General features: G+C 35.4%; 1 protein-coding gene across 1 annotated transcript; it reads left to right on the forward strand.

Annotated features, from left to right (window-relative positions):
• The first annotated feature begins 217 nt into the window (after positions 1–217).
• On the forward strand, positions 218–22,592 carry LOC124371448 (protein APCDD1-like). The gene is made up of 8 exons (XM_046829777.1): positions 218–364; positions 4,997–5,111; positions 12,399–12,630; positions 13,478–13,661; positions 13,746–13,987; positions 18,499–18,692; positions 19,514–19,718; positions 20,782–22,592. The coding sequence occupies exons 1-8, from the start codon at positions 277–279 to the stop codon at positions 21,112–21,114; spliced, it is 1,593 nt and encodes a 530-aa protein (XP_046685733.1). The 5' UTR covers positions 218–276; the 3' UTR covers positions 21,115–22,592.
• The last annotated feature ends 847 nt before the right edge of the window (positions 22,593–23,439 follow it).

A 23,439-nucleotide genomic window follows, 5' to 3' on the forward strand; every position in this document is an offset into this window, starting at 1 on the left:
CATTTTAACGATAGATTCGTTTAGCAAACCGATCGAGCCACAAGTCTCTGATTGAGCGATAGATGAAATTGAAAGGACTGGTGTCAAATGATGCAAAAACCTCAGGAATCTTTCCACGGACATTTCAGCTTGAGATGGTCATGGTTGTTTTTTCCGAAGGGGCCGCGGGGAGAGGGGGAGGGGAAATGAAGACCGAAAAGGAACTGTGGACCAGTGTCTGGTCGCGGCAAGAGCAGACTGGTGCGGTCGCTGACCAAGTCTGGATCGGCCTGTTATATGTTATACAAACGCGCCAACTCTGTTACAATGTGTAAGTTCGCGACCCTCCTTTTATCGGTGCTCGTATCGTGTTCGCAATCTAGGGGTAAGTGTATATTACTCATTCTTAAACCAAGTTTCCTCATTAAAGCCATTGGCAAATGGCAATTTACAAAGTGAAATAGAAATTGTTTTTCATACATATTAATTTACTAGGAAATTACAACTCGAATCTTCAATAATGGCACAATGCATTAATCCGAAATCAATAATATTCTATAAATAATCTCAAAATAAATATCCAAAAAACATAAACGTAACAGCAATATAACAATGTACCAATGGCTTGTGTCAAGTCATTTGAATTTACTTTGAGCAAGTATGAATTCAATAAAATATGAAGTAGCGGATGTTTATTAGTTCCCTTAAAATTGATTGGTGCTCTTTATGACTTGTAATACAAATATAACTTTGTGAAGTCGTAACTAAAATTTGTATATTTAACGTAATAATTACGTAATAATTCAACGTATAATAATTACGGTACAAAATAAATTATGAATACAAATTCGGCTGTTTAACTCAATAAATTTAATGTATGAGTAAGCGTACTTTAGATATAAAACATATTAGTTTTTTCAGTAATTTTATGACCATTATAAAACATAAACATTTTAATGCACAAGTTCATACTGACAGTACTAAATATTCAAACGAATGGGTACTTTTGGTCTTTGTATTTTTCTACGCACTTAAAGTCAATTGCAAACAAAATTATAATCCTAAAGTACATTTATGCATCGGAATTGTAATGCTTACGTCCACATTATATTAAAATTAGTACGAGTATAATTATTTAGGTAAATAAATAAAACTGACAGTCGTAGATATTGTAGAATTGAGAAATCACAAAAAATTGTCAACATAATCATTAATTTGTTTATTACATAAAAGTAGTATGAACAAATATATATTTTGTAAATGTACTGTTACAACTTTGTTAAACATAAATATAACTTTAATAATTTAATGAAATCTGGTCCTTTATTTATAAATGTATGAGCTATTATTAGGTGAAAACCCACAACACAACGTTTAATATAGGTTAAATCTCGTAATCTAAATGTTAGGTTATTTATCCACCTGATGAAGAAATCAGATTGCAGATCTCGAAACGTTGTTTTACTGTTTTTTTTGTTTTACTTAATGATTGAAAATGCCCCAAAAATGTTGGTACCTTCATAAATCTTCCATCCGCAAAACAAACTTTAATCAAAGAGTGTATTAAATCAGATCAAGAAAGTAAAATATTAACAGTTCAAATATCATATTTTTGTAAAGCTTGTAACTTTTATGCATTTATGTTAGGTTAACTCTCCTAATACTAGCACTGTATAACGTACACTCATTGACTGCTTGTGTTGTCATGTTCCATGAACATATGAAATTGAACTAATAAATTCATTCGCCTGTAAGCAATTTTGCAGTATCTCAGTTGCAAATAACATCGCTTCAACAAAGGTATATTTGTATTCAACCAAATTTAATCAAAGCAAATGGTCAATTTTTTAATTTTTTTTTTAATCATCGCCTTTTAGGATTGATTAGGAAAAGAATTCATGCTTAGAATTCAAAAACCGTCATCCAATATATCTGAGAAAACAATAACATTCTGAAACAGTGTAGACTATAATTCTGACATTTAAAAGCCGTATTATTAAAAAAAATCAATAGAGCATTACTGAGTTTAACTTAACTTATACATTTTATGAACGGCTTTTAAGAGTATTTAATCATTAGCTTTTTTGTTAAAATTCCTCAAATTGTTAATCCAAATTCTAAACAACCTGTAAAGTCACTACATAATTTTGTGTTTAAATAATTAAAAAGAAGAGTTCAATCTATTCCATTTCCCTTAAAATTTGAAATTATGGGTTTCCGACACCCACAGTTGAATACTGGGCATGGTGTTGTTTGGGGTATTATGCCTATGGTCGCCATGTACATGTAAGAGGGAGAAACCAGCTAGAAGTATTTAACACTCTTCATATAGTTCAGACATTGTCCCCAGCTGTTCTACGGGAGTTGGTTACTTGAGTGACAAATGTCTGTCTGTCCGTCTGTCTATCTGTCTGGACCCTCCCATCGATCACACTCCCTTCCTCCCAATTAAAAACAGAAGCCTCCCTTACCTCCCTCGCTGCCAAGAGCATGTTTTCGGTTACCGAAGCCTCATTTGCTCAATTATATCAGACAAGGAGGCGTTCTAATTTGAATTTATTTGAATGTTTTAAAATAAATCTGTGTAGCTCACTGTAACAATGGGTAAGACTGTAACAGAAAAGGTTTTGGAACTTTAACGTTATAATAAACTGAGCCACTTTTAAAAACAAAATTCTCCAAGTTTTGGGAACAAGTAAGGTTGAAAATTCCCCTACACCTTCTTGTAGATCTATCTGAAGTGTTTTAGCCATACAAACTTTAAGAAGAAAAATGTATCTTCACCAGTCAATTCGCATCTTTTCACCCAGTGCTACTAGAGGATTCGGTGATGAACGAGTAGGATAGCGCTGGGAAAAAAGCTTCGGTGCAGATAAGATTTTGAACTGTACATATCGTACTCCAAAACCTGCGTGGCCACCACTTTACCTAAAAAAATTAATTAATATTTAGTTAAAATTTGTTGATTCCACGTAATATTTAGGTAAACTTTTCAAACGTTGTAATGTCACCACTACCTATACTTAATTTACAGTCTTAACTCCACGATTTAAATTCCTTAACATTTTGAAGTTTTCATTACTTAATTTGGTCTTTACTAATTAATTTAAAGCCTTCACTTCTTAATTTAGAATCTTCACTACCTAATTTACAATCTTCACTACTTAATTTAGAATCTTCACTACCTAATTTAGAGTCTTCACTACTGAGTTTAGTCTAGACTACTTAATTTGAAGTCTTCACAGCTTAATTTAGTCTTCATTACTCAATTTATATGTGTAACTACTTAATTTGATGGTTATATAGGCCTAGACAAAACACCCTTTAATCAGTACAGTAGAATATATTCAATGAATTCTTGTATTATGAATGAATAAATGTAAATGAATTTATCTCGTTGTTCGTATAAATTCATATCAGTGCAATTACATCAAGGTTCTTACTCTAATGAGCTTTAAATAAAATGAGAAAATGTTAATCTTAACTATTTTCTGGTTCACTTTTTGCTATACGAGATATATCATTTTAAAGATACTATTTATATACACCCTAAGGCATTTGGGACTTTAATGTAAACTATATTTGGTATTTATAATTAAATATATTAAGCGTTGAGACTTTTTCCCTTGAATAATTAGTAGTAATGTTGTAAAAATAAAAGACATTTTGATGCGTATCTTTTAAACAAGGTATGAGTACACCATACCACGTGACACGTAACAGACTTCGTTTGGAAAGTTTAAAATCAATTTTAAAATGTATGCTCATTCCATTCTCGAGATGTCCTGTGGACAGATAGACAGAAAATCGTACACAGAAAAGAAATTTTGTCATCCTCCCCGCAGAAAAAAAGAAATTGTATCACGGCTTCAACGCCGGGACTCAGCCAAATTCCATGGTTCGACATGCACCATCATAGAACTCATTCTTGTCTATGTAAAAATGAAGTTTTAAAACAAAATTCAATTCGACTGATGAATCTTTTTTCGAGATATCTTGTGATGCGTTCACAACTTTTATCAAGTTAGGTTTCATAGCAGGCTCAAATAATACCAGTTTCGGTGATGTAGGGAGGGTACTACACATAAGTGCGCTGAAATCAAAGCTTGTCATCAACTTATAACATAGAATTTTCACTTTAGTATTATTATAATTTTTACTCTATAAATACAAATTTTTCACTTTAAATCTCATATGATTGTAATAAGTTTGTTTAAAATTTATTCATTCTGCTATTCTCTTTGCCGTCATGGTTACTCATAAGGCCAACATAAAAATATTCGCTAATGCTCAGCCAAATCTCATGGAATAACATGTACCATCATCTAACTCATTGCTGTCTATGTAGTACATTGTTTTTAGTCTTCATATAACATTTTTAGCCAACATGTCAGTTCGTTTTCGAGATATCGTGCAAACGTATATGCATAGAATTTTTCCAGCCCCTCGAGTGATAAAGGTTCACTAACGCTCAGCCACTTAGATCATTGAAAAACTGTATGACCAAAAATAAGGATTACATTTTTTTATTGTAAGTTCTTACGCGATGAAAATCAATATGGCAGCCATTACGATCGACTCTGAAATTCTTTGGAATACAAGCCCTTTAATTATTTGCTGTAGACTACCAGAACATTTCGTGTATTTATAAAATAAAAAATGACATTTTTAACACGTCTTTGTAATTATAAAAAAATAAGTGATATAATGAATTCTTAGCATTCAAGTACGCCAAAGTTAAAAACGGTTGAATTGTTGAAACTTACTCTCGTTAAAACTTCAATCGTTGGCAGAAACTCGAAGAATTATTTTGTTGGGTGACTTTTTCATGAATTTAAATATTGTGTTTCAATTATTCCTTTCATAAAAAAGTAATTAGAACATTATGGATGACAAGCTTTTGTTAGTTATTAAAATTGACACACTACAAACAAAATAACTGTACATACTTACTCATAGCTACTGTTTTATTCATTCTAAAATTTCTTTATATGGCATACCACTATGGGTGTTGCAGAAGAACCAGTGGCTAGTGATTCCTGCGGTGTCCTGGAGAGAGAAGTGTCCTTGGCAGATCTCAATACTGAGATACTTCATCCTCCACCTCTCACAGGAAAATGGGTGTCTCAGAGGTATGTTCCTAAAAACAACATAGAGGCAAAGTGAATGAGTAGGCTGAAGTGAAAATAATGGGGAGCCTTGCATATACCTGTATCTTTGTCGCATTTTGGGTGGCGGTGTGTGATCAAGAATAAAAACAAGTTTTGTGTGTTTTTTTTCAATAAATAGTTTAGTTTTTGTTAGGTAATGTTTGTTTTTGTTGAAGTTTTTGTGCTTGGAGAAATGTAGGGGTGTGGTCGATATAATACGTAAGTACCCTTTTTTCTTAGCTAGTAACGAATTGTAATTCATTATAATCATCCATAAATGAAAAATTAGCGTTGGGAGCATAATGTTAGTTCTGTTACTCAACTACATCGTTTTATAACATTCTAAGTGCATTGAAAAAAGTTTAAGCGTTGGGGGCATATAACGGAATCTGACCCTGATGTCCACCAACCAGGTCGAATACAAGGTTTATGGACTCATTAATACAGATTCTTTCTCAGCGGGGTCATATCGCGACTCATCTTGGTCCCATAAACATGACCCCGGCCCGTTACTGTCCAAATTTGGTTTGTGGGGAGCTCCCCCGCGGAGAACCTACCTGCCCGGATTTATGTCGTTGTGATCGGCAGACAGCTTCACCGTCACCGTTAAGGACGTAGCTAGCGAGGGTGTCCAAGGGGGTCCGAACCCCCCAAATTTAAAATGTTGTAAATTTTTTTATAAAACGATTATTATTATTTAAATAATTCAGTATTAACCATAATGGCTCTTACTTTATTACCAAATTAGTTTAAAATCATTTTACTTCGCAGCCTCTTAAAGCCCGACTTATGTTTATATGACTGTCTTTACGAGCTCTATTAGTAAGTGTCTCGGTTTTGTCTCTCTCTATATATATTTCGGTTTTGAAAGTGTTAGAGACAGTTCCTGTGTCGACATGTACTGCTGAAAAAGATCCTTCTCAAAATTGAAACAACATTTGGAATGAGCGGTTGACTGCACTTATCTTACTCTCTGTCCACTACGGGAAAATATTAGTTTCTCCAGAGCAAGTACTAGATACCATGGCTCAGAAGTCAAGACAAATTTTAATTTTGTAAAAACTCTTTTACAAAATATAATTTATCAATATACATTTGTATACTACGTACTGTGTTTGCAGACAATAAAAGCATCTTGTTTGTAATTACTTTACTACATAAGGCAATAAAATTTCAATTATTAATCCTACACAGCCTACTAATCAGAGCCTCCACAATTATGAACATCAATCGTAAAAACAACCTATTCAAAAAAGTAAAAACTTAGTGCAAAATTGTACTTCTTAAATTTGAAAGTTTAAAAATTTTGAACTTTGCCGGGGGAGGCCCTAATTTTTGACCGCTCACTATTCTTTCCTTGGCTACGTCAATGAGCCGTTTGGCAAATTTAGTAGACAATACAAGTAATCTTTCCTCCCTACTTTGTAAGAAGCTACGTATTCCTTATCAAAAATATTCGAAGGTCCTTTTATTCTCTGGGAAGTAGGTAAAAGAATGGATCTGTTCTAACGTTATAAATACAAGATTCACCACACTACATGTTGCGTAACAGTCTTCGCTGAAGTTGCATGCAGAATTTCAAGTCTATTGCTAATTTCATTAGTCTATATGCATAATTATGTCACAAGTTAAATTGTCGTATGATCGTACACAGTTTGTTTACAAATGTAGCTATTCTATGATTTCCCATTGCAATAATTTTTGCCGGTAAGAACAATGTAAACATTTTTACTAATACTCAGCCAAATTCCAAGCAGTGAAATGCACCATCATCGAACTTAATGTTGCCTTTATGGAAATAAAGCATTGTGCAAAATTTGAAGTCAATGGGGCAGATCGTTCTCAAGATGTCGTGCGACAGACAGACAGACAGACATAAATTATATTTTTCCATCCCTCGACTGGCTGATGCTCGCCCAATTAACACACATCTTCCATAATACACGTATTAATAATATAAGCGAACTGTACTTACATATTGAAAATATATATTGTGACGTACAGAGAATGATAAAAATATCCTAAGTTAAACTTCAAAAGAAAGAAAAAATATTGACAACAAATAGATCTATTGAGCCTAAAACATCCGTGAAGTCGTTGCGAATGTTATTTTCAGCTACGGTAAATTGTTGTGTCTGCTCTAATTATACTCAACAGTGGTGATGCTAGTGGGTTGCCATTGTTTATTATTCCGTCCCAAGGCCAAACATTAGCTCTCTCGTACATCTCTCAACAAACCGTTTAAAGTCTTACAAGGTAAAAGAATATGAGATGAAAGTTATTCAATGTAGCTGAAAGTTCGACCGTCTGTTCGATAACTCTTGATGAACAGGACTTGGTGAATAGGTTCCTCTTGGTTCAACGAAGAATCCCATTGATATTGGGGTCGAATTGAAAGAGAGGTCCGTCCTGTCTGTCCGTCTTTGCGAAAACCCTGGAAAAAAGGAATTGGTACATAGGTTCCTCTTGGTTCAACGAAGAATCCCATTGATATTGAGGTCGAATTCAAAGAGAGGTCCGTCCGTCTGTCCGTCTTTGCGAAAACTCTGGAAAAAGGAATTGGTACATAGGTTCCTCAACCAGCATATCTCAGCATTTACTCCATATGCTAATTGAATCGATTTGTAGTAACGAGATCTTCATCAGCAGAAAGTAACGTAGGCTACTCACTAGGACTACTCTGCAGTAGTATCTTTTGCTGTTTAAGCTTTGCAAACATATTTAAAATCAGGGTATATTTAGAGGATAGTTAGAAATGGGGCGGAAGATACTGGATCGTGCCAACTGTATCCTGGATTTTATACAGAGCCACCCAATCCTACAATATTATACTTAATCGTTGATGAATAGTGGAACAAGTTCTTCTCGATTTTCCTACAGAAAACCTCGAGTAAAAGCTATATGGTGTAAAAGAAGACGGGAAATGTGGATCAAAGCGTCTAGAAATAGTTTCGTAGGTTAAATTCAATAATGCATTCTTCTTGTTAATATGTCTCGCTTCACTTCCTACTTTATCAATGTTTTCCACCATAAACTTCTATATACGAGTACTATGTTGGAATTTTTTTTATTTTAACAATTCCTGATTTAATATCTCTGCTCATATGCATAAGAAACACCGTGGTCATCTTCCAAAATCTGATTTATATAGTTATAATATAATTTCCTAGACGTGCAGGCACTTTATCCAAGGAGATAATGTGTATAAATAAATTTAAAGTTTATTTCTACAAATTGATATCATAAGATCATGAATATTCAATAAACAAATTCTAATGAAACCTTTGTAACTATCTCAGCCAAATTCAAAACTGGTTTTAGAGTTTTATAAGATGAGCGATGTGAGTGATGAGTTTCATTTGAGTTTAGAAAGTAAAAATGAAGAAACACGAGTTTTGACCGTTTTATTTTACAGGGGAAAGAGAATCCTAGTCCCTTATAACCGATACTCAAACACCGTAGGTCTTGCCAGCGTAAAAATTGAAAATCATAAGATTAAAGGAGAGGTCATTATCAGAAAATTGAAAGAGATATCTAGTTTAAAGATTTGTAAAGAAAATTATTAGCATGTAGTAGGGTTAGTTGAAAAATGATGAAATGCTTTCCTGCTCTGAAGACTTGCCCAAATACTGATTGAAAGAGAAAAAGAGATCAAGAGTGCGAGAGGGAGAGGTCTCGTATCTCTTCAGCAGCAAGATTAGACCTTGGATAGGACCTTGCACTCTGACGACATTCCGGCAGTGAGGTGCCTTGTATAAATAATGCAGTGGGTATAAATACTTTTCATTGGTGTATTGTCCATTCTCATGGCTTCCTCGAAACTGGGTCTGTTAGGAATAAATTGTAGCCTATCGCGATGCCCTGCAAGCATTGTCTCCTGCTGCGCTAAAACACCAGCTGCTGACAGTATTAATGTGGCTGTGCGCTGTGGAGATTATTTAGAGAGTTAATGGAGATTGATAGACAATTAATAGAGTCTTGGTGTAAATGAGATCTGTGGGACATCACTATGTACACCATTCTCATCAGGAGAGAGGATGTCCTAGACAGCGATTATGACTTGTTGGAACAAAATATATTTTTTATGGATCAAGTTTTCACACATCTTTATTTATATATTGTAATAATAAAAATTGTCGTTTTATTGTATGGGCATCTCAATGTAGTTAGCCAAGTACTGTAACAAATAAGTTAATGCAGCTATGGTGGAAAGGGGTGATTCAATGAGAATGTTGAGATCAGCTCCAGCTCACCCTTCAATTAGTACACCGTCTGAAATCTGACGCTGACATAGACTCCACAGCTGTCTGTACAGATATAAAAAGGTCGGCGAAGAAGAAGCTCTAAAAGTTTCGTCATCACAATCATAGAGTATAAAACCAAGTGTAATCTAGGTGAAGAGATGTTCTCATTGTCTCATCAAGTGCCCAATAAGCTCTGCGATGTTTTAAACACAATTCCAAGCAAGGCGGAGCAATCGGTTTTAACGTAGCTATGGTTCATTCATTTCCAATTTGTAACATGTTGGTGACGATTCTTCAAAAATTGAAACACGGCGTTTCGAGGATTTGCATCTGCCACTTCTTCAAGTGCCAACAACTAAACATGTGTTTCAGCTAATCAATCATCTTGTTATTTCTCGACTAACGCGGTGTTGTGTCTTAGGTAACTTTGTTTGTAGGGTAACTTTGATTTTGTTTTGAAAATCAACATGTGTTTGAATGTTTAATCTTTGCATGCTTAACCTAATGCTTAATCTAGGATTTTTCACTTGAAGAAGAGAGCAGGTGTCAGTTCTCTAAAGGTTACTTTTCTTTGCTTATAAAACATAACACAAGTGGGAAATATCAGTACTGTAGTCTTGTTTACACATAAGAGGACAAGTTATTGGTACACAATACATTATTATTAGGATTTTTAACAAAATATATAAAACTTAGAGTTTTAATGTGAAATATAAACAGCTGATCGTTATTGCACAGCTGAGCGTATGTTTGAAGTTCCTTATCTAATACTTAAGGACAAATCTTTATAAATAAAAATGAATTTCCGTTCGTTAGTCTCGCTAAAACTCGAGAACGGCTGAACCGATTTGGCTAATTTTGGTCTTGAAATGTTCGTGGAAGTCCAGGGAAGGTTTAAACGATGAGAAAATATAACAGAATTCCAAGGAAAATACTAAAAACGACAATTAGATTTTCCCATACAAAGTGTTCTTACCTGTCAAACGTTTGATTAATGTTCATGTATCCATAATTAGTCTGTGTTGGGTGAGTTCAGAAATATACATTGAAATTTGCAGACCCGGTGTTGCCAAATTAACTACTTTATAGCTAGATCATCTATAAAATATTCCTTTTGATCATTAAAGTAAAAAATAAATAATTTAAATAATACAAGTTTAACTTAATTTAATTTAACAGCTGTAACAAATACAAATGACGAAGTGTCTCAGTATCATATGTTTACTTACTACTGCATGCAATTTTGGGTAAAAAAGCTGTCGCCATTATAGGTTAACATTATTAGTGCAAGAAAACATTAATATCAGATACTGCTTACAATGCCGAGAAGAAAACGACTAACATAGGTCGTCCGTCGAAGTAGATCGAATGTGCGGCGAGCTACCTCACGCGCTAATCGCACTGATGACCAGCAAGAGACTGATAATGATAACAGCCGTATTGGTATGGCACATTTGCGTTCTACAGTAAATCAGAATGAAGTGGATAAACAAAGAACGCAACGAGTTCGGGGACATGGATCACAACAGCAGCGAGCCCGGGAAAAGGAAATTGACCGATTCCGCAAACGCAATGCTCCTGTGAACCTGGAACGAGCAGCATTCTCCTACGATCCAGAAATCGATTATAGTGCCGACAAATCTGTAACAATTGGGGAAATGTCAATCATTTGTCAACATTGTAAAGCATTAAAAATACAGCGGTGAATCTGCAGGTTTATGTTGTGCTGGCGGTAAAGTAAAATTGCCACAATTGGTCCCACCACCTGATCCGTTATACTCATTAATTTATGGGATGGAAAATGACTCTAAACACTTCTTGGCCAACATACAAAAATATAACAATTGCCCCAACTGCAATGTTTTTTTTTATTAATTATTGTGGCATTGTTCAACAGCTGCGGTGTAGAAGGCGCTGTATTCATTGAATTTTGAACAGTTCTAAGATGCCATAGCATGGCCTATACTATGATGATGATGCCTTTATAAAGTTACCGGTTCTGCAATACATAATTAAGGTTTAAATTAATATGGTTAAGAGGTAAGTGAAACGAAGTTCACCGGGTCAGCTAGTGTTAGATAAATGAAGGATTATAATGATATTATGTAAATTGATTTAATTGCTCTCCAGAAAGTATACAGTAATTGGGGCACAAGGAATAACTTAATCTGAGGTGTGACGATTTTGAGAATATGAACGTAAAAAAGTACCGAATATATATTTTTAATTGACAAATGTATAATATGTAGATTTGTAAAAATATGCCTCCTTTACATTTTATTGCTTATAATTACAATGGGATTTTATTTGTAAAATACCGATTAACGGGTGGTGGGGGGAGGAGCGATCAAGTAATGCATCTGAAAACTAAAAAGAGTTCATAAGTTATAGAAACTACTTAAATTATTTTAGTGGATAAAAAAAGAGATAAATTAGTAACAAAGACAATACAATCTGATAGTATCATTTTTATTATAAAAAATATCTCGTTTTCCCTTTGCACTATTATTATTATGTACAGATGTCATAACAGAAAGGATAGAACCAGAAGTCACACTGGATCACTGCTATTCATAGCACATCCTATGGTCAAATGTTGGAACTAGTGTTGAGACACTAGCGAACTCTGTTGACAGCTCCTAGTTATTAATCTCGCCTTGGTTTGAATTATTGCCTTTAGATGTGGTAGTGACATGGATTTATTAGTTTTTTATATTGTACTTAAACGAATATAAGAAACGTAACCTTCACCTATTCGTGAGAAATGTGACGTTGATTTATCCCCCTTAGATAACGAGAAGCATTGATTAAGATTTGCATTGTGGATAGCAGTGCCCTACAGCCAGTTTTAACATAATTTCCATCTTACTACCTCGCTATATTGCATTCATGCTGCTGCCACATTGTGTTCTAAATCTCTCTGGAACTGGCAAGGATGTAGAGTAGGTTATGTTGAAATTGAATTTGAGGGATTTTAACTCTAAGCTAACTAAGAATTGAAGACCCAACAACTCTTCCCCAACAGATGTGAGGTGAGACCTGGACCAGAGTTCTTGCTGCGTAGTCACACGTTCCTACCCAACGGAACTTTCCATCTGATAGAGTTCCACTATGGCGACGAGTCCTGCTCCCAACCACTGTACTCGTTGTCAGGATACGGTCAGTTCTGGCCGCGAGGACGATCCTGGCTCGCGCCTGGTGGTACCGACGTCGACTACGCCCTTGCCCGGGTCACCGTCACGGCCCACAATACCGAGGTAAGTCCGTGAAGGACACATATTTGAATGATTTCAGCGTCTACTGAAGAATTCACTGAGTCATAAGGTTTTGAGAATAAATTCCTTGCACCTTGAGTTTATTACAGTGGTTCAAATGCCACTTTTCAAATCCAACAATTCTAGAAGACCTATATAGGAATATATATTAGAGTGATGATTCAATTAACAAGAGCCACTAACTATTCAAAATACAGTAATAAGCATCACTTAACTCGCAAGGTTCACTTCTGGCTGGTTTATACCCTCCAGTTGAACCTACCACTGGGCACAACAAAAACCGATGTATCACTTAAATCTGGGTAACTTTATGGATGCCCAGAAGCGCCACATCACTAACCGCAAATGTTGAGATTTGGGGGTGCAAGCATAATTCCCTAGGAGGGGTTTGTTCCAAGTATCAGAGGTTCTTACTAGCCTAAACAATTGTGTGCCACCTCCTGCCTGCTTTGACTGGAAAGGCTGGTTCAGAGCTGGCCAACCCTTCTTACGGGGAACATGACTTTAAGATTAGTGCTCCAATTCTTCCTATATAAGAGGCGACCTCTACCCCCTAACCTTACTCATCCTCAATATCCTATCACTCCGGAAGCAGTGCTAAGGTTCTTACAGGACTAAGTGCAATTTATTCGCTTCTTGTCCTAAGAGAACAAAAAAAGAAGCATCACTATTCAAACAAAAGTTATCATCAATCCCGACTGTGAATTAAATAATCATCACCCTCAAAATGTAGTATTGAAAAGTTGGTTTCAAATATCCACTTGTATGGCTTAAGTTATACTAATAATATTGTAGGCTACCTAATATCTCAAAGCGTATAATATGTTAGATGGCAGAAAACCTGGCATCCAGGATCAACGCCACTTGTCCCGGCCAAGTACGGAGAAGATGGCGTCCTTACCGAGAGCACGTCATCCTCACTCAACCAGAGCACTGGGGTCCTGACAATTTGTCGCCTCTGGTCGCCTTCAACTCCTTCAGGAAAAGGAACCCTTTGGCTATCAATTCTCTTGGTAAGCTGTCGAACGTCAGTTTATATTTGACAATACATTTAACATTTTCACAACAGCTTTTCTTATTTGACGATCACTGTTTAGGGAAACACAAGGCGAATTTGATACCGCCTGAGATAATGCAGTGTTTATCTGCTCTGCACGCAACTTTCTATGAAGTTCAGTTGGTGAGGGTTCAGCGGCGACCCCATGGACCTCCGGATCCCCGCCCTCTCTCGCGCCGCCCCTGGCTGGAGCTACTCTTAGGGGATGTTCAATCTAGCTCTGGCCAAAGCTCCAACTATCGACCCACCTCCTTCCAGACTCCTCTCTTGCGTACAGACCAGGTATGGAGGATCCCGTCTTGTTATTATTGTACAAATAATTATTTCATTTGGAATTCCAAAAGTACTTTCATTAAGGTGCTACAAAATGTCAATATCATCACTTGGTGTGATTGAGGAAACATTTAGTGAAGGAATCATTCCGTACCAAGGACGTAGGCAGCAAGGGGATCCAAGGGGTCCAGACCCCCTTCAAATTTTACATTTTTTCAATTACTTTATAGTAAACGAATATTATTATTATTATTTAATTAATTCAGTATTACTGAAATGTACTTATGAAAGATCGTTCTCAACAAAGAAACGGGTTAAGAACCTTTTAAGGAACAAAATTGGGCCTTACTCTCTGTCCACTATAGGAAAATATCAGTTGTCTGGACCCCACCCCCCTCAAATTGTTTCTTGGCTACGTTCTTGTTCCGGACATTTACCATCGTTCAGTGATACTAAAAATCAGTAACACTACGTTTCGAGACCTGCAATCTGATCTCTTCCTCATGTTGATAACTAACCTAACACATAACTACGATCTAGGTTTAAGTGAAAAATCACACCAGAGCGTTGTGACACGCATAAGTCAGGTATCACAACAACCATGTCGTGTATAACCTTCATGCACACTAAAACATTCACTTAATGAAAACAAAATACTAGTTTTTAAAAGATCATGGTATCAATTGGAATGAATAAGTCAGGAAAATCGTTTTCTTTAAAAAGACATTAATGGAGGCTTTATACATTCAATTAACAGACCAACCGATAGTTGCAAAGTTCTCCGTTTATCTCATAAATTTTCCTTTGGATTTCGTTTCGTCTAAGTGGTTACGAACTATTTGGATACTATCCAAGATATGCTGACTCCGAAGCCACCTCTGGAATTCTCCTTGCTGCCAACTCCCTACTAACTGTTCTTTCTGACCTTGCGGAATGCTCATCTATTTCCATCTGCCTAAAGCGTCCACACCTGTTTAAATAATCCGTCTAAGGCTTAATCCTGGATTAATTAATTGTGTGAACATAAAAGATCTTGTTAATGATAGTGTCTAGTTGTCATATGGAAAATCCGGAGTTGTGTATCTATTACATGTACCAGACACTTTAAAATAATTTTTAAATCTAACTCTAAATATTTGTATTGTACTCATGAAATATAAAAACAGCGTAAATATAAAACTTGTTTTGTAACTGAATAACAATAATTATGAATAAAAAAAGGACATATTTTTTATAATCTAATAAGTATTTTTATTATTTAGCATCTTTATTTATCTTTGAAATCTTAGTAATCAGCTATGACCATTATCTCTTGCCAATGGCGCAGTGTAGCGGGTACAACGGTTATCGCAGGATAACCGGATCAAACAACGTCGAGCGTGGCTGCTGCTTGGATGGGTGACCGCTGAGAGATCCTGTCCTTGCCAGCAGCCCGCCTGCCCGGCCATTGGTGGTGGTTCGGAAGTCACCTTTATGCCGTTGGTCCCCAGGTTAAGTGTTAGAGACAGCCCTAACTTCACCTGGTAAAATAATACATCTTTACTTTTACTTTACTTTACCTCTGATCGGTCTGGGATGATGTGCACTTCGTTTGGATTTAACTCCTCATTAGTTTTACCATGTAACTTCCAAGTGTTAAAATCGCGGTACGCGAGGTTGGGCTGACGTTCACAGTAAATTATATAACATCTATAATTGATTATTTTGTATTTTATATAGTAGTAAACTAGAAAAACAGCGCTATTAATGTATCCATATGCAGTCTTTATGATTCCCTAAATGCTGTCGTTAAACTATAGATTATTTTAGCTTTTCATGTCGTCAGTTGGAATCTTTGTTTCTCACTGGAGTCATTCTTTACGGAAGTTACTTTTGATAACCAAAGCAGTTTAGACTTAACGTTTCAGTTACTGTTAGCAAAGATATCAATATTAAAATACATGCGATATAACAACAATACTGAAATAACTTATTTTTGTTAGATAGAGTTGGTAAACTAGTGACAATTTAGTTTTTTTTTAACTAAAATTTAGAACGTGTACTTCATAAACTCTTTAAAGTAATTTTGAAATTATTAATGAAGATGCTTTTATGTGAATTTATTACTTTATTTATTTTTCCTGAATTGAGGGAAATAATAAAAAATAAATACTATGTTCTGTTTAAAACACTTTCTTTTTTACTGAATGAATTATATTTGTTTCAATATTCTGTACTTAAGTAAATTTGTTTACTACCTAGAATTTCAATTTAAAAACTATCCGATTCAATATTCAATGTCCTGAGTAACCCACTTGAGGTAGATAATCTAAAATACTGATTTACATAATCAATGGTTTAGTTATTCGGAACTATTACCATTTCACTTGTTATAAACCGAAATATATTTCATCTAAAATGGAACAATGTACGGAAGCATTATTGTTTTCCAATTTAAATCATTAGGTGGATCGCAGAAGTAGTGACCAACTGATAGATAACGAGTCGGAGGATGCTTGTTGAATCTCTAAAAGGCCATTCAATAAGGGAACAGTTTCCGAAAAGCGGGTAGTGAATGTCTGACATGTCTTATAAATAGTCAGAAGGTCCTCGATTCCGAATTTGGAACTCCAGAGCAGATGCCGCGCCCATCAATTTCGGCTAGTCCGCCGTTCCGTTTGTCCATCCTTCAGCTGTACCTCGTCTTGTCGGAGGTAATGAGGTACGGCGGATCAGGAGCCGTGTTCGTCTTGTCTGTCTGGGAGACCTTCCTTTTTCTCGTCTGGACTCGAGCATACCCCTGTGCAGAGAGAAGACTACAATGTCACAGAGCAGAGAGGATCTAGAACATCGATGGGAGGTCACACTTTTAATACATGCAATAAAAAGTTCATTTTCAAGTTTAATTCTGCTAATGTTGACAACGGCTGGACTACTGTATGTTGGGACTTTTGTAACTAATATAATCACAGCATTACATCATCAACAACTTATCTATAAATTCTGATTGTCTTTACTGGATGAACCTGGAAATCAACTTACTATTTCGCACTATTCTATCGATGAAACTCATTTAATTATGAATCCTCAGAAATCGGAGTTACATCTTCCTGACACCTCGCTTCATCATTGCTATTAAAATTATGGGTTTTGTTAAAATGAAGCTTTTGAGAAATACCATGCAGGGTAGAGCATTTAATCATTTTCATTTAATTTTAAAAAGATTTTATTTCTCAATATTAACAACGTTTACAGGAAATTGATACAAAAAATCAAACATAAGTACAAAACCATCAACCATACAATATTTGCTTAAAAATAAATAAATAATAATATAATCTTCAAACAACCAAATGAAAACTTAATAATAGAAAAGAACTTAAGACCACAATAAAACACAATAAAATTGTCAGTAAATTGGAACATTCAATAGGCAAAAGCCAGATGAAGGATGCACATTACATCAAACTAACACAGTACAAGAAAACCCGAAGAAGGATTGAACCGCTATATTAATAGTCCATACAAATAGTATAAAACAATTCATGAATATAGAATAAAAGAGACTAATTTGAAATAACTTTAAAAGGTATAAAAACGAACTAAAAGGTTCACCATACGATGTTATTAATTTCAAAAAGTTTTCGAACGCACTCGCAATTTGGAGGTTAAGTGGTAGAGAGGACTTTTAAGTCCTAACTTCGCCTCTGTAAATAAAGGCATTTTTCATTTCATTTCATTTCATTTCATTTCAATTATACAATAAAATAACAACTTTCTAAACAATTTAATGGTGCTAGATGATATATTTTAATGGAAATAAAATTAAACATTCTTGGAGCATTAAAATTTAAAAAATGTTTCAGGAATTACATCTAAATATTGCGTGTGAGGGCCTTCTTTTATAATCTTCACTTAGTTACCCACTTATTAAAGATTTTCTTCTCAAACGCGACTTGACTCTCAAATTTTGCTACGAAGTTAAAATGTCTACACTATCGTTCTGATTTACATCATTATTATTTTATGGTCTTCAAATAACGAAAACATTTAGATAAGGTTGTTATTTAAAGCAATGTTATAGATCCAGTGGCGTAAGAAAGACTTGGATTTGGGGGAGCATAAATCTGATTGAAGAGCGCATCACACTGGAGGGGGTTATGGATTAAATCGAAATTTTTATCTTTTAGGAAGGTCGACTTTGAAGTTAAATCATTAATTACTGTATTTAAAATAAGTTGGATTGTTGTTATGTGTATAATTCTTAAATTGGGGGTTTTGGAGAGGGTGGATCTATCCCCTTCATCCACCCAACTTACGCTACTGTCTGGAAACATACTTGCATCCACATAAACTAATTTTTCGTTTGCCTTCCTAAACTAAATTAGCATCCCCTTGATTTCACTAACATCATAGACGTGGACTTTTGGAAATTTGTGGGAAAGAGCAACGTCCTTGTTGGACTTGTAAAATTTTAATCGTTATTAGCCAGAATTTTGATAAAGTTTCTTCCAAAAACTGACGATGTTGACCTTCTCCAGATAGGTGGATGTGACGTATGCCATGCCGTGTCCAAGGGGTGGGAGAGGGCGCCACCCCAGCTTCTGTCGCAACCCCGATTGCCCCCTCTGCTCGCTGGGGAATGGACTTCCGCACGCTGTGAGAGCCGACCTTTGGGCATCTTCCTCAGCCGCAGACTTCTGGTGATCGGCCATCAGTGGAGTGCCACCTACAGGTTTGTTATAGGATAACCGAGTAAACACACCGATATTGAATTAAAAACTCGTACTGCAAAATAAACCCATTGACTTAATTCTTGAAGCTTTCGCAATAAATGTTTAAAAAAACCCGTGATCCTTAAAGACTCATAATATTTGTTAAAACTGTATCTCGGCTGACGTGGCTTAAAATTTATTCAATGGCAAATTTGATAAAAGTTTAATTCTTAAATGACGTTTCTTAAGTCACACTTACAATACTTTACTATAAGCCTACATCTAATGATTTTTAAAAGAATTGGTATAGTGGTACTTGCCAAAATACTAAAGCCCTAGTACACTACGAGCCTGAGAAAAATAAGCAATAGCAACAAATACATAAAAGTATCGAAAGAGGTAAGATGGAAACATAAAGGATTTTCAAGTTTTATTTGACATTTAAACTCCCAATCGTGGTTCATGGATCAAAGAGTATATTAGATCCCTGTATCAGCTGTAGCCTTGACCTCGTTCAAAATTACATCGAAATTTCAAGAAACTTTTGCCTTAGTCCATATTTTCTGCAAACTATTCCGTAATTGCAAATATTATATATTTTACTGTCAGGCCTTAATTTAGTTTCAATTCTTTTTCCCTACGACATTTTGTAAAAATATAAGATTGGTATTTATATGTTTTAATATTAAAGCACAACTTCAATGTAAATCATTCCTAGTTGAAGTAATTTTCCTTCCTAAGTCCAAATTAACAATCTTTCCTGCTTTAAAGCATCTTTTTCAACTTAAGCTATGGGTCTTAGCGAAACTTTCAGATTCTTGACTCCAGGTCTTGTCTGCAGGTTTTTCAGTGACCCCAAATGCACGCAGGCTACTCTCACCGCTTCTGTAAGGGGTCACTTTTCCCAGACACCGGGCCCCTCCAGGGTCCATGGGGCCGCCGACTTCGACTTCCACGTGGAAGGAGCCTCGGTTATCCTGCTGGATCAAGGGCTAAGGGACAGCCTCCAGCGGAGTGGAGGTTGTGGAACGGAGGAGGAGTGGAAGGTTTGTTAGAATCAGAATTGTGTAATGTAAACAAGCTCAGAACTAGCGTGTACGCTAAACTATCGTATACACAATTCAATTGTAACACACATACATACCAAGTTTAAAATGAATTGTAGGACCAGAGAAAAGAGAGAACAAATTTTAAAAATTAGGAAATTTATTTGCAACTTTTCATGTCTAATAATAATACCATTAAGTTATGAGAGTAATTTAAAAAGGACAGGTAAATTCCCATCGTAAAGTGAAATTTTAAACCACTTCCATTGCATATTTACAATTCAGTGTCCAGGCAACATACAATTTATTTCAAAGCTGTAATGAATATGGATAAGATGATTTCTTAACACTGTTTCTAAATTTAACTTGTAAGAAAAATTAAGAAGTGTTCTAAAATAAATTGATTGTTATTGATAAGTTCGAAATTCGAATTTCGTATATTACTTTGGAGCGTATTAATACAAATATTAAACTAGTTAAATACAGCAAAGAAAAACATATATATATATATATATATATATATATATATATATATATATATATATATATACGCGGAGCAAGTACTTTTTTGCGATTCAATGTTTATTGAAATAAATTATATGTATATATATATATATATATATATATTGAAACATATAATTCAATGTGTCTAAAAATACATTTTAATCAATGAAATCGAAAGTAAAAATGAATTAAGGTACTCAGTATTAAAATAGTATTTTTAATATTATGGCGCAGTGTAGTGGGTACAACGGTAATGGGAAGATAACCGGATCAAGAAACGTCGAGCGTGGCTGCTGCTTGGATGGGTGACCGCTGAGCGAACCTGTCCTTGCAAGCAGCCCGCCTGCCCGACCAATGGTGGTGGTTCGGAAGTCACCTTTAAGCCGTTGGTCCCCAGGTTAAGTGTTAGAGAGGGCTTCTTTAATAAATATCTGATAAAATAGTTATTGTTACTGACTGTTATATTATTTAATTAATTTACTTTTTTAGTTACTATCATTACGTGTTATCTTTCTCTTTGTGTTTTTCTCTCAAAATACACCAAGTTCCTCTGCCGTAGGTTGGTGTGCCAAGAGACGTGACCCCCTGGCATGGCTGTTCCCCCTTGGGTCTCCTTGTGCCATCCGTACAGTACGAGCTGGCCCGAGTGGAGATATCCCCACGGGGAACACCTCTGCTATTCCTGGGACAATCGGACGCCAGCAGCGCCCCATGGGGACCTCGCGAGCGCCCTACTGCCTTCCAGCCGCCCTTGGTCCAGTGCTCGGGCGAGCTTCCACTCTTCAGCCACTTCCTAGGATCTTCAGCCATCTCGGGACAGACCAGTTGCCACCAGAAGTCTTTCGCGTCTCTAATATTAACCGTCCTCATAGGAACAATGGTTTCGAGATAGTAGGGAACAGTGTACAATAACATAGTACAGTAACATAGTTCTGGAGACTCCAGTTCTGGTTCGTTGGATTCGTACATTTCACGCAATTCTATTGGTAGAGGTCCCCGCGACAGTAATGAAAAAGATGAAAGCAAAAAGATATTGATGGTCTTTGTTTAAAGTTTTTTTTTGACGATGGAAGGATTGTGAAAGAAACATGATTATCTGGACATTTGCCATCGTTCAGTGATACAAAAAATCACTAATACTACGTTTCGAAATCAGACTGCAGATGTTATGTGTTAGGTTAGTCATTTACCTGAAGAAGAGATTAGATTGCAGATCTCGTAACGTAGAGTTACTGATTTTTTTTGTATCACTGAACGATGGCAACTTGCTGGTGCTGCTCGTGATTACTAACGGTATGTATGAAGCTGCATTGAAGTTTGTATGATCAATAAGTAAAACAAACCTAAAGAAGATTTTAGAAGGAATAACAGTTTCTTTTCATATAACAATCGGGATTGAAGTACTTATTTTGTAACTGTATTAAGGTAAATATTCGAGACTTTTTCATCAGATTATCCTGACCCTCATGATTCCTCATCACCAAATTAACAAGCACATTAATGTTGCCATATACACGACCAATATCTCAAGTCTGAACTTTAGATACAACACTAATAGGGAGTTGATTGAAAAATGAAGATTCCTAGAAATGTGACTTATCATTTATTCGTGCACAAGATAGGTCACCCACGAGTATTTCGATCCTTAAAATATCCTGGGTGTAAAAGATACATGGGTGAAGGGAGGGGTGCAGCGGGCTTAGGCCTCCGAAATTTTGAAAGATAAACATTAATATTGCAGCCAGTAGTTTGTTTTAAGCTAAAACACATTTATAAGGTCGTAAGCTTAATAATTTACCGGGGAAAGATTCCCCAGCCCGTGCTTTTAGAGTATAAGTTAAACGTAGTAAACCCCCCAGTATCTCAGCTCCCTCCGAAAAAATGTACTAAATTCGCCACTTGATCCTATTTCAATGCAGTTTTCAAATTCGATAATTACACTACCCAATTATGAGTGGAAGCTTATAATTGAACATAATTAACGTTTAATTTTGAGGTTTCGCGACAAAGACTCTTCATTTATTACGTTTAAATGTATAAAATGGGAAATTCTCGCATTCTCGGAAATGGATATAGCCTATCTACTCCTGATCAGGCCTTCTCAACTGTGCACTTGAAGTACATTAGCAGTTCTAAGACAAATATTCTGATGAAGCAATATTCTAATCGATCTAAAAGTCGATTGAGAATATTGCGAAAATCGTAGTTTATGTAATTGAACACGGTGCTGTACATACGTTTGTAAATATGTTTATAAATCGTTAGTGTAATGCTTATACGTAATATTCAAGCCAATGTAACATTAGAGTTTTAATTTGTACATTTACTTGTAAAATTTGTAAATTGTATTAATAAATTGTATCTATGTTTTATTGACTTATTTATTTAATATTTGACCCATAATTTTCAGGACATTTACTATAGTTTAGTGATAAAAATCCAGTAACACTGCGTTTCACGATCTATAATCTGATCTCTTCTTCAGCTGGATGACCAACCTAACATATAACTACAATTTAGGTTAAAATAAAAAAAATCATACTAAAACGTTGTGAAATGCATAAGTCATTAATCACCATGATGTGGTGTTAACCCCATGCACAATACTAAAACATGTATTTAATGAAAGAAAAACTAGTTATTAAAATCAAACTAATGCACTTTGCAGGTAGAATTCAGGTCATAATAGGTTTGCCACTGAACGATATCTCCCAGTATATTTTTTAACTACCTCTGTCATTTTAGAAATCTTGCTAGGGATAGATTGGAGTTCCCAATTTTATAATTTCCTAAGGGTGCTTCTACCATATTCTGGAAAATTCTCGTATCTTAAGATTGATGACCTGTCAAAGGAAAAGATACCAAGGAGATGGTGGATTTTCGTGTTACTAAAAATTGTAGTGCGAAAATAACTTACTTGTGGAATACAATAGACATTTTAAAGTGTATGGAAAGCTATAAATAACAAATTGCGAACTTGAAAAATTTCTCCACGGTGAAGCAAAAGGCTGGATTATAAAGTCCGGAATTATACATGTCAAACAATGTAAAAAAATTTTGACGGCGTCTGGTTTGGAGCATTTTAGGTGCTGTGCGACATGACGGCTATCTTGAACTCCACCATCCTAGAAATTACAAAAAAAGAGGGGGGATCATTTTGCACATAATTTCTAACTGCCTCATTACAGTGAAATCTGTTTTAAGATTTGTGTAACAT

Source organism: Homalodisca vitripennis, unplaced genomic scaffold (genome assembly GCF_021130785.1).
Source record: "Homalodisca vitripennis isolate AUS2020 unplaced genomic scaffold, UT_GWSS_2.1 ScUCBcl_1447;HRSCAF=5089, whole genome shotgun sequence".
NCBI classification, from domain to species: Eukaryota; Metazoa; Arthropoda; class Insecta; order Hemiptera; family Cicadellidae; genus Homalodisca; species Homalodisca vitripennis.

Bases quoted from the DNA above. Each gene is read 5' to 3' on its own strand.
- LOC124371448 (XM_046829777.1), top strand. From the start codon at position 277: ATGTTATACAAACGCGCCAACTCTGTTACAATGTGTAAGTTCGCGACC. The intron at 13,988-18,498 runs GTATGGAGGATC...GACCTTCTCCAG, and splicing joins CTCTCTTGCGTACAGACCAG to ATAGGTGGATGTGACGTATG. The intron at 18,693-19,513 runs GTTTGTTATAGG...TCTTGTCTGCAG, and splicing joins CAGTGGAGTGCCACCTACAG to GTTTTTCAGTGACCCCAAAT.